The 15,562-nt window shown below is 51.5% G+C and overlaps 1 protein-coding gene across 1 annotated transcript; it reads left to right on the top strand.

The window, feature by feature from the left end:
* MMAB (methylmalonic aciduria (cobalamin deficiency) cblB type) lies at positions 10-13,797 on the top strand. The gene is made up of 9 exons (XM_001929194.4): positions 10-192; positions 1,409-1,470; positions 4,297-4,390; positions 7,495-7,552; positions 9,435-9,507; positions 9,745-9,842; positions 10,173-10,237; positions 10,728-10,787; positions 12,558-13,797. Exons 1-9 carry the CDS (start codon positions 77-79, stop codon positions 12,655-12,657), a joined length of 726 nt encoding a protein of 241 aa, XP_001929229.1. The 5' UTR covers positions 10-76; the 3' UTR covers positions 12,658-13,797.

A 15,562-nucleotide genomic window follows, 5' to 3' on the forward strand; every position in this document is an offset into this window, starting at 1 on the left:
GCCGGCGGTAGGTGGTGTCATCCAGGAACCTGGACGGGAGCCTGTCAGGGTCAGCCCTCAATCAGAAGCCTGGCTCATGGCTATATGGGGCCCGGGAGGTCGCCTTGGCCTGCGTGGGTGCCTTGGTGCCCGCAGGCTACTGTGTCTCCGTTTTCAGAGCCGTGGCCCCCAAGGCGTGGAAGACGGGGAGAGGTGAGTGCCTGCCTGGGACGGTAGGCATAACTCGGGTACCTGCAGTGAATTGTGTTTTCGTCGCCCTGGTTACGTCATACCCCTGGGGCGTCGCCGCAGTTATCCCAGGTGACGTGCTCTGTAGCCCTGACGTCACATGGCAACACAGGCTCTGTGGAAGCTGGAAATCAAGGTGTCTTGGCACAAGACAAGTCCAAACGAAGTCTAGCATTCATCAGGACAGGATGTATCCTCTGTGGGCCAAGAGGGTCATCTTGACTGGCCTTACAATCAGGAGGGGCCGCAATTCAGATTTTGACCTATCTCCAACTTAGTTTATACTTTAAGACACAGAGATACACCAACACAATCTAAAGGTGGCTGTCATATATCTTGAAATCTGCACCCTATTCCCAGACCTCAGAACCTGACTTAATGGATTAATATATTTAATAGATCCGTAATTGAACATTTGAATAACCTTTTAATGTCACTTTTTAATGCTGAAGTGTGTATTAAAAGTGTTATGTTGCTATTTGAAAATGCCAGTTTTTGAACCCTGTTTTGGCAGTTCTTCATTTCGGAGTGCACTTGGGAGCTTCACAGTATGCAAATAGCCCAGGGTTTTTTCACTCCAAGAGTCCCTGGCTTAGTGGAGTAGATGGTCAAAGTTTTGAGTAGAACAGAGGTAACTGTTTGGAATGTGGAGTAAGGTAGTCATGGGCAAGAATCCCAGCTTGATTCCTTCCTCCCTGGATGACCTGGGAAGGTGAGTCTCATTCGTGAGCTAGAGATTCCTCATTAAAATGAAGGTCATGGGTAGTGCCTCCCTTGAGGGCTTGGGAAGCTTCCAGAGATAATTCTAGGTGATAGTGTCATTAATTTACCTATCACAGAACAGAGACTACAGAAAATGATTGATAAATTCTTTCAGCCTGTATTTATTGAGCGCTACACTACTTCAGCTACTGGGAAGCTATGGATGTGGGCAAGATTCAGAGCTTGCCCACAAAGAGCTTAAAAATAAGAGCAGCAGAGGGGAAAGATAACAGGAGATCCAAGCAGAGGCAGATAAGTGCTGCCATTGAGTTCAGATAGCAAACTGTGACCCACTGATGGAGGTGCCCCATGGTGTAGGCCATCCCCACTCACCACCTCTTTTTTTAAAGATTTTTATTTTTTCCATTATAGTTGATTTACATCCACTCACCACCTCTTGCTGTCTGTTTCTCCTTAGGCCACAGCCTTCCTCAAAGACGCCCAAAATCCCCAAGATCTACACCAAGACAGGAGACAAAGGTAGGGTGGGGACAGGCGAAAAATACAGAGAGAGATGGAAGATTCTTCCATTTTAAAGTTCTTCTGCCTTCTTTGCAGACACTGCAAAGTATGTGACAGATCAAAATGTGATGTGACATGAAAGGGCCCAAGATATATTAAGTGATAAACGTGAGTTGCAGAGCAGTTCAAATTGGAATCCATTGGATACAAGTGTGTGTGTCTTTATATTTTCAGAAATGCCAAGAACATTATATAGTTACACCTTGGACCTGAGAGAGATCTTGAATTATGGGAGAGGGGAATGAATAGATAGGCTTTCGTTGTTTCCTATACATATTTTTACTGTATTCCATTATTTTTATAGTGAGCACATATTACTTTGATAATTTTTAAAATGCCAGAACAATTGGCACAACATTGTAAATCAACTATACTTCCTAAAATGGAAAAAACATAGTTATTATACTAAAAAAAAAAATAAATTCCTACTGTATACCACAGGGAACTATATCCAATCTCCTGGGATAGACCATGATGGAAAATAATATATAAAAAAAAGGATATAGGCGTTCCTGTTGTGGCTCAGAGGGTTAAGAACCTGACATAGTATCCTTGAGGATGTGGGTTTGATCCCTGGACCCACTCAGTGGCTTAAGGAGCTGGCATTGCCACAGACTACAGCATAGGTCACAGATATTGCTTGGATCCAGCGTTGCTGTGGCTGTAGCATAGGCCGGCAGCTACAGCTCTAATTGGACCCCTGACCCAGGAATTTCCATATGCCGTAGGTGGAGCCTTAAAAAAAAAAAAAAAAAAAACGAGAGAGAGAATATATATTTGGGAGTTACCATCATGGTGCAGCAGAAACAAATCCAACTAGGAACCATTCCTGGCCTTCCTCAGTGGTTTAAGGATCTGGTGTTGCCATGAGCTGTGGTGTAGGTCGCAGACACAGCTTGGATCCTGTGTTGCTGTGGTTGGACCCCTAGCCTGGGAACCTCTATATGCTGTGAGTGTGGCCCTAAAAAAAAAAAAAAAAAAAAAAAAAAAAAAAAAAAAGAACATATATTTGCATGACTGAGTCTCTTTGCTGTACAGCAGAAATTGGCACAACATTGGAAATCAACTATAATAATAAAAAGTAAAAGTAAATTTTAAAAAATGAAGATTAAAAAACTCTACAACTTATGTTTTACAGAAAAAGGATCCAGAAGAACCTATCAGTATGATACTATTTTCTAAAGTTTAAAATTGTGCTGAGGGAGTTCCCTTCGTGGCGCAGCAGAAATAAATCCGACTAGGAACCATGAGGTTTTGGGTTCGATCCCTAGCTTCGCTCAGTGGGTTAAAGATCCGGCGTTGTTGTGAGCTGTGGTGTAGGTTGCAGATGAGGCTCAGATCCTGCCTTTCTGTGGCTGTGGTATAGGCTGGCAGCTGTAGCTCTGATTATTTGACCCCTGGTCTGGGAACCTCCATATGCCTGGGGTACGGCCCTAAAAAAGTACAAAAAAACTATGCTGATCACTAGTATTTATTGGTCTGGGGGTATGTTTATGTAGTAAAACAATAAAGACATGCATAGGATGTACTTAATGCTATTGTACACCTAAAAATGGTTAAAATGGTGAATTTTCTGTTATGTAGATGTTACCACAATTTAAAAAAAGATGCAAAGGAATGACAAATAGAAGGCAGTGCCAATGCCCTCCAGTCAAAGACTCCAGGACAATCCAGTCAAATAAAATAGGCCCAGGTAGCTCATCACAACCAGAGCAGTGGCACAGCGTTGGACCGGGCTTGTGCCAGGTGATCTGGGGAGAGATCCGTGGAGGGGGCTTCACTCTGGATCGCACATTGTCAGAAAGTGGGGCTAATTGTCATTGGATGTCTTAGTCATGTTTATCTAGATGATAAAAGGGCAAGAAGGGAAGGGCAGAGGGGGGCTCAAGCTGTAATTGATGAGGAAGCATCAGTCATGTTAGTCAGGAAAGGGGGATATTTGGCCCTTTTTTTTAGTTTGGACAGTATTCTGTGCTCAGATAGGACCATGGAAGGGTCTTGCTTTGGTCTTCATCCATCTCCGTCACCAAGTGGCCCATCTGGTGGTGCGCTGTGACATCATCTGTGGAGAACACCACAGCCCACCTGTGAGTGCCAGGCCAGTGTCTGGCTGCCAGGAGCAAGTTTTCTCTTTCTCAGAGGTTGGGGGAGGAAGAGAGGACAGGGACCTGGCAAAGATACAGAGGACTAGGATTTTATGTGAAATATCATGACCATGTGGATATAATCTGGGCATGTATGTTTTATTTCTTTAACAGAATGGTTAGTACATGATTGTAAGGGGTTTTTTTGGTAATTTTTTTAAAAAGTATAGTTGATTTACAATGTTGTGTCAATTTCTGCTGTACTGCAAAGTGACCCAGTCAAACATATATATACCTTTTTTTTCTCCTCATGCTGTCTTCCCTCATGGTCTATCCCAAGAGATTGGATATAGTTCCCTGTGCTGTACAGTAGGACCTCATTGCTTATCCAGTCTAAAGATTTTTTTAAGTTTAAAATAAAAGCCTATCAGGAAAGAAGTTAGGATAGTGGCTACCCCTGGTAGGGGGGACAGTGACTGGAAGAGGGGACTTGGGGGCTTCTGGGAGAGGCTCATATTCTCTTTCTTGATCTGGGTGAGATCACTGAGGTCCATTTCAGTTAGTAACAATTCATCAACTTGCACACTTATGACGTGAACACTTTTCTGTATATGTAATACTTAAAATGGAAAAGAATTTTTTAAAAGCCTATCAGGGAAAAAAAAAATCTTTAATTTGGGTGGCAAAACATTTTTCACAGGGTTTTCTAGCACCTTCACCGGAGAAAGGAGACCCAAAGATGACCAGGTGTTTGAAGCCGTGGGGACTACAGATGAATTAAGTTCAGCCATCGGGTAAGGGGGACGGGTTGGCCTTGGGGTTGGGTTTGAGTTGGTCATTAGTGATTAGTGATTGACACATGGCCCTCCGGAGTGCCGGCCTGTCCTGGAGGCTGCCAGCCCTTGACAACCCTGCAGGCGCAGGGGCAGCTGGTCAGCTCCATGAGGCTGTGGGCTGCAGATGCCCTTCCCGTCTGCTCTGGCCCTCACCCCTGCGTCCCTGCTCCCTCACTGCGCTCGGGTGCATGTGTGTGCCTTTCAGGAGCACATACTGAGTCACAGGTGAGTTGAGCATAGTACATAGTACATCAGATGTATTCCTTTGGTGAGTCTTGTTTGTTTGTTTGTTTGTTTATTTATTTTTGTCTTTTTAGGGCTGCACCCACAGCATGTGGAAGTTCCCAGGCTAGGGGTCAACTCGGGACTGTAGCCGCTGGCCTACGCCACAGCCACAGCAACTCTGGATCTGAGCCCCATCTGTGACCTACACCACAGCTCACGGCCACGCCAGATCTTTACCCACTGAGCGAGGCCAGGGATTAAACCTGAGTCCTCATGGATACTAGTCGGGTTTGTTAACTGTTGAGCCACAAAAGGAACTCCAAGTCTTGTTTTTTATTTAATTTTTTTATTTTAATTTTGGGCTATACCCACGGCATACGGAAGTTCCTGGGCCAGGGATCAAACCCGTGCCATAGCAGTGACCCAAGCTGCTGCAGTGATAGTACGGGATCCTTAACCCACCAAGTCACTAGGGAGCTCCGAGTCTTGTCTTTTAAACAAGCACTTACACAGCCAGAGTTTAGAAGGTAGGCTTAGGGAATTAGTCAGGATTGGCCAGGCCATGCCAGGGTAACCTGCCAGATCTATGGCTTACACCACCAAAGGCATATTTCATCCTCTTACCTCAAGCCCATCCTGTGTCTGATATGTTTCTGCTCCACATGGCCTTCACTCTGGGACCTGACTGGCAGGACGGCCTCAGTCTGGAACAATACCAGTAATCATGGCAGAGGGAAGAGACTGTGCTAGTGTCCCACACTGGCTCTTAAAGCTTCCACGAAGTGACACAGCCCCTCCGCTCACATTTCATTGGCCAGAGCCAGCCCTGTGGACACACCCAACAATAGCGGGGTGGGAAGGCAGAGAATATTGGAGAGCAAAGTACAGTCCACTGTGCTCAGCAAGCTATGGGCAGTGTGAGCTGCCATTATTGCAAGTGCTGGTTCACGAGCTTTAGTGGGGCCTTGATTTGTGGGAATCAGACCCGGGTTCAAGTTCTCTCCCACTGCTGACTGGCTCTGTGACTGCAGGCAAATTACCTGGCCTCTCCAAGCCCCTGCTTCCTGTTGTCAAATGAGCATAATAATAGTATCCATCTCATTGGGTTCTTGTGAGGATTGAATGAGATAACTTCGTGTTTCCCCCTTAGGACAGTACCAAGCCCCCCAAATCATGCTAGTTATCATTACTATCATTGTTGTTATTAATTATTAAAACTTACTGGAATTCCTGCTATGGAGCAATGGGATCAGTGATGTCTCTGCAGCACCAAGACACAGGTTCAATCCCCAGCCCAGCACAGTGGGTTAAAGGATGTGTGGCATAGGCTACAACTGTGGCTCAGACCTGATCCCTGGTCAGGGAACTCCATATGCTGCAGGGTGGCCAAATAAGAATCACTCTTACCTGTTCACAGATGCCCTTTCTCAATGATCGTCGTAAGTGAGGTTTTCAGGACAGATGATGGGCGGTATAGATAGTCTGCAGAGTAGAGAGGGCAGCCCGCTTGCTCTGTGTGGAGAGGGGGAAGCAGACACAAGGTGAAGTGGGCAGAGGGGCGGGAAGGAAGGTTCTAGCCTCCTCTGTTTGGAATTAGCATAGCAGCAAGCAGAAGGCTGGCAAAAGCTCAGTTGTAGATTCTTCTGTCTTCAGACATTTTTGGAGCATCTGTGTGTGCCAGGCTCTGCCGAGCAGGGAGCCGCAGTCCGGCCTTCTGGAGCCCATGGTCTTTGGGGGTGGGATGCAGTGGGTTCGAGGGGCAGCAACACGTGGTGGGAGCTGGGATGGAGCTGGGTGAGCACCTCCTGTGTGCTAGGCCTGAGGCATACGCCATGTCCCAGCGCAGAGATCCCCTCGCTGCCCAGAGGGAAGACCAGCACTAGACGGCTTTCAGAGCCATTCTCTGTGCCCCAGGAGGCTGGCCTTTATCCCCTGGAGACTGTTGGACTCTGCTTCCCTTGTCCTCTGGCTTTAGAGTTGGTCTAACCAATGGGAAGCACCAGCAGATCGAACAGGGGTGGAGAGGTGTGGGGTACATGTGACCCCGTCCCTGGCTATGTGTGGCTCTGGCAGAAGCTGGGCTCTCCACCTGCTCTCTCAGCTGCCCAGCTCTGAGGTCCTGCCCAGATTCCAGCTCTCTCCAGACTTAGTAGCACCTTTGACCCTCTTTTGCCCCTTCAAGCTCCTGGTTTTGCTCACCTTTACCACCCAGTCTTCAGTTCCCATAACCCTTCCCACTCTGTTAACAGTCCCTTTGAATGCACTGCTGTCTGTTCCCGGCCAGGACCCTAACTTGTGTGGAAGGGGGTGCAGCGTTCTGAGGGAGGCTGGAGCCTGGGGCCTGACCTGCATCAAGGGCACTCTGCTTCCTGCCCCCCCCCACCCCCCGACCAGGGAACTCCTACCCAACCTTCACAGTCCTACCTCCAGCATCACTTCCTCCAGGAAGCCCTCCCTGAACCCTAATCAAAGCCAAGCTTCCCAGGACTCTCGCCCTTTTCTTCAGAGCACTGACCTCCATCTGCAACTTCACCTTCCGTCATGTGATATCCAATTCATAGCTCCCTCACTTGCTGTTCATTCCAAATTGCCTGGACCTGGCCCGAGTAGGCCCTGAAATAGGAGTTGTTGGCTGGATGAGCAATGAGGATGGGAAACAAATACCCCCAACCCCATGGAAGATTATAGTGTTCTCATTGTCAGTAAGAAAATAACACCTTCCTGTGATCGCTCAGTTAGCCAAATGACCTGTCACATGAGGACGTATTGCCTTCCAGCAAGACAGGGCCCCGGGGACTTTATATTCAAGGGAAATTCTTTTTCCTTTTTCCTCAAAGGTTTGCTATGGAATTAATTGCAGAAAAGGGCCACCCGTTTGCTGAAGAGCTTCAGAAAGTGAGTAACAGTGTCTCACCCGAGCTGGGATTTTTCACCCCCGAGGCCTGGTGGCCATAACTCGATTTGCTGTCTGGCCACTGCTTCCCCTCTGTGTCACCTAGAGCTAATCACCTTCCCTTTTTGAGCCTCAGTTTCTTCATCTGTGAGATGGGGATGTACAGAGGTAACCCTCCATCACAGGCAAGGGTGAGGCTTGCATTCAGAGAGGGAAATGTGAAGTGCAGTGGTCTCAGCAAGCAGTTCCAGAGATGTTTTTAGGTGTCCCAGCTGGGATCTAGTGGGTAGAGGCACGGATGCAGCTAAACATCCTACAAGGCACAGGACAGCTCTCCCCACTGAGAGTGACCTGGGCTAAAATGTCAGGCTGTTGGACAGTAGCGTTCTTAGAATTACTGTTCTGTTCCTTAAGAGGCAGTGGGGGCTCCGGTCTGCAGAGAGGACTTCGGAAATGGAAGCAGGGCCGTCACCACTAGAGCGTGGAGGATGTCCCCAGGGTTCCAGTCTACGTGCTGACCTGAATCTCTAGAAACTGCCCCTGGAAGGCCGGCCCTTGGCCCACTCCAGTCCTCTAGGCCAGGCTGGAGCCCACTGAGCCCCTGGGAGCTGATGCAGGGCACTGAGGGGCTGGAGAGCATGGGAGGCCTAAACTGCTAGAACGTTCTGTGAACGAGGCACTTCCTGTATGGAGAAGGCTGGTCTTCAGCCTCATGACGAGGACCCATTGGTGTTCACAGTGGTAGTTTCTGTCTGCTGTGCTTACCTGAGCGGTGTTTGCAGAGGGAAGGTGGGCAGTGGCCCCTGGCTTAGGCTCCGTGCTTTGGGTGACAGTTTTGACGTCACCTCCTCCAGAGCCTTCCCTGTCCATCCCCGCCTCCAGCTGGTCCCTCCCCCAGGCTTCCATAGCTCCTGCACTTCTGCCTCAAACAGCAGGTGTCACCAGGAGTGTAGTCTGGGTGCCCTAAGGCCACAGACTGTGATTTGTTCTCCCTGGAGCCCATTGGGGGTGGTACCGTGACTCCCCTTCCCACCCGAGAGCCACCGCATAGTCAAGTGACTTACCCAGTGTCCACTGTTCAGTGGTCCAGGGAAGGCTCCAGTCCACCCCTGGGCGGGCAGTATCCGTCCTCTCCCCGTGTCCTGTTCCAGGCATGCTGTCACAGCAGCTGTCTCCTGAGAACACAGGCCTGTCTTGTGTAGTTTAGAAAGCACTGTCTCCTTTGGTCCCTCAGCCCAGGTGTTACAGGTTAGAAAACCAAAGCTGGAAGTTTAGAGAAAGAAGTGAGAAGTGAGAAGTGAGAAGTGAGAAGACGACCTCACATGCCCTGGCACATGGGAGACAGGATCGGGGTAAAACGATTCCTCTTGGCCATCCCTGGGTGCCTGATGCAGATGGAGATCTGTGTCACCCAGATGTTCCCAAGGGAGCCAGGGCCCTTCTCAGCAGGGCAGAACTGTGCAGGTTCAAACAGAGTTTGCTAGTTAGCCTTTTTTTTTTTTTTTTTTTCGGTCTTTTTAGGGTTGCACCCATGGCACATGGGGTACCCAGACTAGGGGTTGAAGTGGAGCTGCAGCCGCCAGCCTACACCACAGCCACAGCAATACTGGATCCGAACAGCGTTTGCGACCTACACTACAGCTCACAGCAGTGTTGGATCCTTAACCCACTGAGCAAGGTCAGGGATCAAACCCGCATCCATGTGGATACTAGTCAGGTTCATTAACCACTAAGCCACGATGGGAACTCTGTTAGCCTTTAAATGCCAGCTCATTAGAGGTCCACCAGCCCCTGGCAGTCTAGCCCCTACCTGCCTCACCCACATGTAGTGCTCTGTACTCCATGTGACCAGGTTTTCAACCACGCCTTCTGTTTCTTCCCCAGATCCAGTGCTCCCTGCAGGACATTGGCGCTGCCCTGGCCACACCGCGCTCCTCGGCCAGGGAGGCTCACTTAAGTAACTCTCTCCCTGAACCTGCCGTGTGTGTTCAGAGGGCCCATGGGTGGCAGTGAGGGGACACTCGCTCCTGGACATCACCAGGGCCCCCTGTCAGTCTGGCTCTTGGAGCCTGAGAGGGAAGGCCCTCTGAGCGAGTGGAATGGTCTTTGGGGCCCCTGGGTGAAAGGGAGAGGGAGTGGGCTCCTCGTGATCCTGGGTCGTGGCCTCATGGCAGTGGCCTTCTTGTCTCTACAGAACACACCACGTTCGAGGTGGGGCCCATCCTGGAGCTGGAGCAGTGGATCGACAGATACTCCAGCCAGCTGCCCCCACTCACAGCCTTTATCCTGCCTGTAGGTACCAGCTGCCTGAACCCAGGGGTGGCTATGGGCCAAGGGTATTGAAAAACACAGGCATGGATTGAGTCCCCCTCTTTAATTTTTAACAGTGACGGAAGCTGTCCCCCAGTCCCCAAGTGCCCTCCAGAGCCTCACTGGTCGCTCCCTAGCCCTACCCACTTTGGAGGGGGGTACCCAGTGGGTGTGCCCTGGCAGGGCCCCTAGAGGCAGAACACTCTGTGGGGGCAGGGTCCACACGTCCTTCTGTGTGTCCGAGGAGTCCCTATGTGCCGGGGGCACTTCCCCACCCCCTCACTCCAGCCAACGTCCACCTTCTCCTTCCAGTCAGGAGGCAAGAGCAGCTCTGCACTGCACTTCTGTCGGGCCGTGTGCCGGCGAGCAGAGAGACGGTAAGGGGACCGAGGGAGTGGGGCCTGAAAGGCTCATGGGGCCCGGTGGTTCCTAAAGGGAAGCAGGGTAACAAAGCTTCAGCTTCAAAAGGAAAGGAGTCATTTGTACAAAGCTATCCAGTCAGCAGTGCTCATAGTGGTGAAAAACTGGAGACAACACCAAGTTTGGATAAGTGGGGGTGGCTGAGCAGAGGAGGGGTCCTTAGGACACCAAATGGCAGGTGGAGACGTGCCTAGGTGACAGAGCCCCTGGGGCAAGGACACAAACAAGAGGCCTGGGTTTGGGAAGAAAGCCTCCCAGTCAGGGTTATGCAGCAGAGGCGACATGCGCAGAGGGCCTCCCGGGTCATTGGCGCTCAGCAGACAGCAGTCACCTGTCAAGGATGCCAGGTCAGGCCCCAGAAGACAGTGAAATGCTGGCTCGGGACGCAGCCTGGGCCCCACAGCGTGCTGAGCTTGTAACCTCATGTGACACTGTTTCTTCTCCTAGTGTGGTGCCTCTTGTCCAGACGGGTGAGACAGATGTGAACGTGGCCAAGTTCTTAAACAGGTAGATACGCGGGGTTGGGGCGGCGGCGGGGGGGGGGGGTCTCTGACATGGAAAGTAACAATAGAACAGGCCTCAGTCATCCATGTTTTGTGTTCACTGAAGGTCTGCTGTGGGCCAGGCCCGGCACAGGGATGCAGCTGAGGACACAGCAGGTTCCGTCCCTGTGGTGAGAGGACGGTCTTGCTGGGAGAGGCTGCTGCAAAAAAACAGCAAAGGAAAACATAAGGACAGAGGCCAGTGAGGTAGCAAGGGGTCCGCTTTGAGATATCGAGCAGGTGACCGACCAGGGAGCCCCTTTGCCGCGAGGCCCTAGAGCAGTGTAACCTGAAGGAGGGCCGGGCAAAGCCACCTCAAAACCTTTGGGGCGCAGGACGCAGGGGGCTGGGCTGGCCTGGGGAGGCTGCTCCTGCCCCGCAATCAGTCTGCTCCGGCCCTGGCTCAGGTGCCTCCAGGATGAGAGCTGAGGGACCCTGGGAGCTGCCTGGGGGTCCAGAAAGCGACTTCACAGCTGGAACCTGGCCCCTTACTGTGGTCACTTCTTGCACTGGGACATGGCCTGGGCTTTGATGGGCCCTGACCAGCTCCTTTCCTCCTGGGAGGGGAGTGGGCCCCAGGGGAGTGAGGACCCTTCTGTTCATGTCACAGCAGCAGCCCCTGGGGAACCTTCCAGTCTCGTAGTAATGTGCAGGCCAGGCCAGTTCACCCCCTCAGCAAGGAAACCATCACTTCACAGATGAGAAACAAGCACATGGCTGCCCTGGGTTGGGGGGTACACACAGAGCAGAGACTCTTCCACGCACCCCCCACCACCCACAGAGAGACAGCCAGGTGTTAGGAGGAGGGGGACATGGTTGTGGGAGGGGTGTGGGTCAGGGAAGGTTCCAGCAGGACCTGACCTAGAGCTGGCCTCCCAGTAGGATTGGGGCGGGAGAGACAGAGGAGGGTGGGGTCAGTGCTCGGTGTGGGAGCCAGGGAGTGTGCAGAACAGCTTCCCAGCTCCCTGCCAGCCCCTGTGGGCTCTTTCCTCTAGTATTTCTCACCACTCTCACCCCTGCCTAGAGAAAGTGGATCAAAGAAAGAAGGAGAGGGGCTAGGGGTGAGCCCCTTAGAACCCTCCAGGCCAGTGCTTCTCAACCAGGACAGCTAACAAAGTCTAGAGACAACAGGGATGGGGTGGGTGGGTGCTATTGGCCTCGAGTGGGTAGAGCCCAGGGGTGTTAGCCTGTGTCCTGTGACGCACAGGACAGCCTCTATTCCCACGGCAAAGAATTGCCCAGCTGCAGGTAATGATCCCAGATGTCAGTGCTGAGGTTGAGAAGCCTGCTCTAGGCCCCTACTCAGAGCAGGGTCAGCATCACTTGGCTGCACCTTAGACCGTCAGGATCCTGGACCTGGCTCAGCTGGTCCTACCAAACCAGGATCCCAGGGTGACTTGCCCCAGTTTGGGAGGCACCAGTCCTGGTCACTGGAAGGTGCAGAAACAAACCAGGGAGTGGCCCAGAGTCACCAGCCTTGTGAGGTCAGGTAGGGTAGTGGCCTCTCCTTCAGGAACCACCCCAGCCTTAGTGCCAGAGTCAGGCGCAGGGCTCACGAAAGCTGGCCTCACGTGCCATCCATCAAGTGCAGGTTGGCTGAGCAGCTGCTGTCCTGCCCGGTGCTCCTGGGGGCGTGTGATTTATATTTCCTTCTTGAAGGCTAATATAGGAAGGACCCAGTTAGCACTGATCTCTCATTTCAGATCATTCCGTTTGCCTCCCTCTGCCCCTCCAGACTCAGCGACTATCTCTTCACGTTAGCCAGATATGCAGCCATGAAGGAGGGGAATCCAGAAAAAATATATAAGAAAAATGACCCATCAGATCCAGCCTGAGGTGCTTGGAAATCATGGGGAAAGGGAGCTTCGCAGACCCCTCCATGCTGACAACAGCGAAGAGTTTGCCCCTCGTGCCCTGATTCCTGAAGATCTCACCCACAGGGGCCGGAAGGTGGTCTTTTGTCCAGACGCAGCTTCTCTCAGACCCCTGCACTTCCTTTAGGAGCTGTGGCTGGTGGAGAACCTGGCCCCTTCTCCCGTAGGCTCTCCTGGGTCTTCCAGGAAGTGGGACTGAATCAGTGTTGCTGGAAAGACAGACAAAGTGATGGCTTCTTTGAGGACCATGCAGAAAAAGAGTAAAAGTGGGAAAGGCTTGTGCGCGGTGCGTGTGTGTGTATGTGTCAGAGGGAGAGAGAGGCCTTCCACTGGCAGCTCTGTTGTCCGAGGATCTGGAATGGTACCAGAGGCCCTTGGAAACATAACTATGATTTACCTGTGCCAAAGGGGCTTTAAACGTCACATTTACAAAGGGGAAGACAGACAGGATTTGGAGTTTAGTCACCTCTGAGTCACTCATCATGTGGGGAGGACAGCTGCAGATTGACAGCGAGGCCTCGGAAGCACTTGGACTAAGATGAGTGTGTGGCGGGGGTGCAGCCTGGAGAATCCTCTCTACAGGGGAGGGCTTTCTCCATCAAGGACAGAGAGCCCGGGGAGCGAAACACCGCCGCTTAAAGGAGGGCACGTCCAGGGTTGGAGTGGATGGTGTTCAGCCTGAGGCATTAAGATCTTCCACTTCCAGTGAGGCCAACGCAGACCAGACTGACTTCCCTGATTTTGCACTTGGCTGGTTTATGCCTCTGAGATCCAGGCCACAGCTATATTTTATTTCACTTGTCACCGCTGCTCCCTCCCGCAATGAAACGACACTGCCAGTGTCAGCTGTGTCCTTGGAAGGGAGATATTTATGAAGGGCAAGGAGGCAGCTCTTAGAACCTGAAGATTCCACGTGGCTAATTGCAGGAAACGACTTGGGAGGGGCAGGCTCTCGCTCACTGTCAGGGCGGAAATGCCCTGTGAACTCCTCTGGGCCCTCATTTATCTCCCGAGCTCCTGCTTGGCATGAGGCTCAGGAAGGCTGTTCACTCCGCTGTCCGACAAGTCAACATACATTAAAACGATGAGTCTTGTGCTACATTGCTTTTGTTCTTAACCACCTCACATGCTAATTTTGCTGGAGGGACATCATGTCTCGTCCCCTCTGAGTCCTTTCGTTCCTGACTTGGGCACAGTGGCTGGAGTGCAGGTGACTGTGAGTGGCTCCGGCCCACGGTTAGCACCAGGCCTGCTACATGGTGGGCGCTTGGCGTGCGTGGACAGAACTGAGAACAATACAGAACAGGTTAGAGGTGGTTTGCTGCTGGGCGGGCTCTCAGGCTGGGCCAGGGAGAGCTCGCAGGGAATCCAGCAAGTCACTCGATCCTGCCTGCACCTCCGCGTCCTCTGGAACGAGCAGGGCATGGGTAATAAAACAGTGCCATGCTCCTCATGTGGTAGAAATCCTAAGAGGACAGGAGATGCTCTAGAAGTAGGTACACTGTCCTTACAGATGATCTTTGAAACAAGGCCTTCTGCCTGTTGCCAAATCCCATGCCCACCAGCCCTCACTGGGAGGGGCTGGCACAGGCCAGATGGTAACCCTGGGTTCCCAGGCGCTGTCCCCTCTACATCGTCCCTTCCACCAGCAAACATCCCACCTGAGAAACATGCAGGTGCATGGAGTTCCCTGGTGGGCTAGTGGTTGGAATTCGATGCTTTCACCACTGCAACTCTGCTTCAATCCCTGGTCTGGGAACTGAAATCCCTCATCAAGCCTCTGCACACTGCGGCCTCCCCGGCAAAAGGCAGGTGCAGGCGTGTCCTGCGCTGCTGGCCTGGGAAGAACTGAGGAGGCCTGTTTGGGGACCCTTGGGAATGGGCTAGTTTGAAACATTCACGCCTCTGCCATGCATTATACAGCTACATGGGAGCAGAAGCAAAAGGAAAAATGTGTCCCCCCCAAAACATCAAAACCTCCTCAAACCCAGTGGGAAGAGTTAATGAAGGCGCCACAATCAAAACGCATGACTGTATATAGAGCCCGACTGCAGCCACTGTCAACCCTCATAAATGATTGTCCCCACTACACAGTAATGCAGGTCAGGAGAGAAACAGCAGGCTGTTTTTATTTATAGTTGTGCTTCTTTGTCAAACACAGGTTTTTTTTGCATAGTTTTGATTTTTTATAATATTGCATCAAACTATTGTTTTTCTCGCTTCCTGGATTTATGGGCATGCCTATACATTTTGCACCCAAGAAATTGCTCCAGTTTGGTGGAGCATATTCAGTGCTATGGCCAGGGCTGGTTGGATATTCCCAAGGTGAGAACCCACCCGACCTATAACGACCAGGTGGCATCGTCCAAAGGCTTGATGTGTGCCAGGCCCTGGGGCTCCCTGGACATCACCTTGTTGGAACCTCACAGCAATCCCGAGGGAGGCGCCCTCACCATACTAGTTGCAGGGGAGGAACTGAGACTCAGGAACCAACTTCCAACTTGTGCCGGGGAGCCGGCACCAAGATGTTGGGCCCTGGGTGTTGCCTTGCGACTCCCAGCCCAGGGCCCCTCCCCCACCACTACTTGATAGTCATTGTAATCAGACCTGGGCCCCCGAGAACAATGTCGAGCACTAATAGATTCTGCCGTGTCATTTCTCAACCTAGTTTCCCTTAACTGATATTTCATGGCTATTGTTAATGTGCATTTTTCACCGAGTAATTTTCACAGCCCCAACTTGTAACACATCCCGATGACAAACGTCCCTGGTTCCGGATCCCCTGTCAGCAGCAATGTCACCCTCATCTCCCCCTCCTCCCTTCAACACCTTACTCCAACAACCCATCCAGTTTTATGGTCCCTCT

Source organism: Sus scrofa, chromosome 14 (assembly GCF_000003025.6).
Source record: "Sus scrofa isolate TJ Tabasco breed Duroc chromosome 14, Sscrofa11.1, whole genome shotgun sequence".
Classification (NCBI taxonomy): Eukaryota; Metazoa; Chordata; class Mammalia; order Artiodactyla; family Suidae; genus Sus; species Sus scrofa.

Coding starts and splice junctions, on each gene's coding strand:
- MMAB (XM_001929194.4), top strand. CDS start 77: ATGGCTATATGGGGCCCGGGAGGTCGCCTTGGCCTGCGTGGGTGCCTT. Junction 4,391..7,494: donor GAATTAAGTTCAGCCATCGG/GTAAGGGGGACG, acceptor TTTTCCTCAAAG/GTTTGCTATGGAATTAATTG. Junction 7,553..9,434: donor TTGCTGAAGAGCTTCAGAAA/GTGAGTAACAGT, acceptor TTTCTTCCCCAG/ATCCAGTGCTCCCTGCAGGA.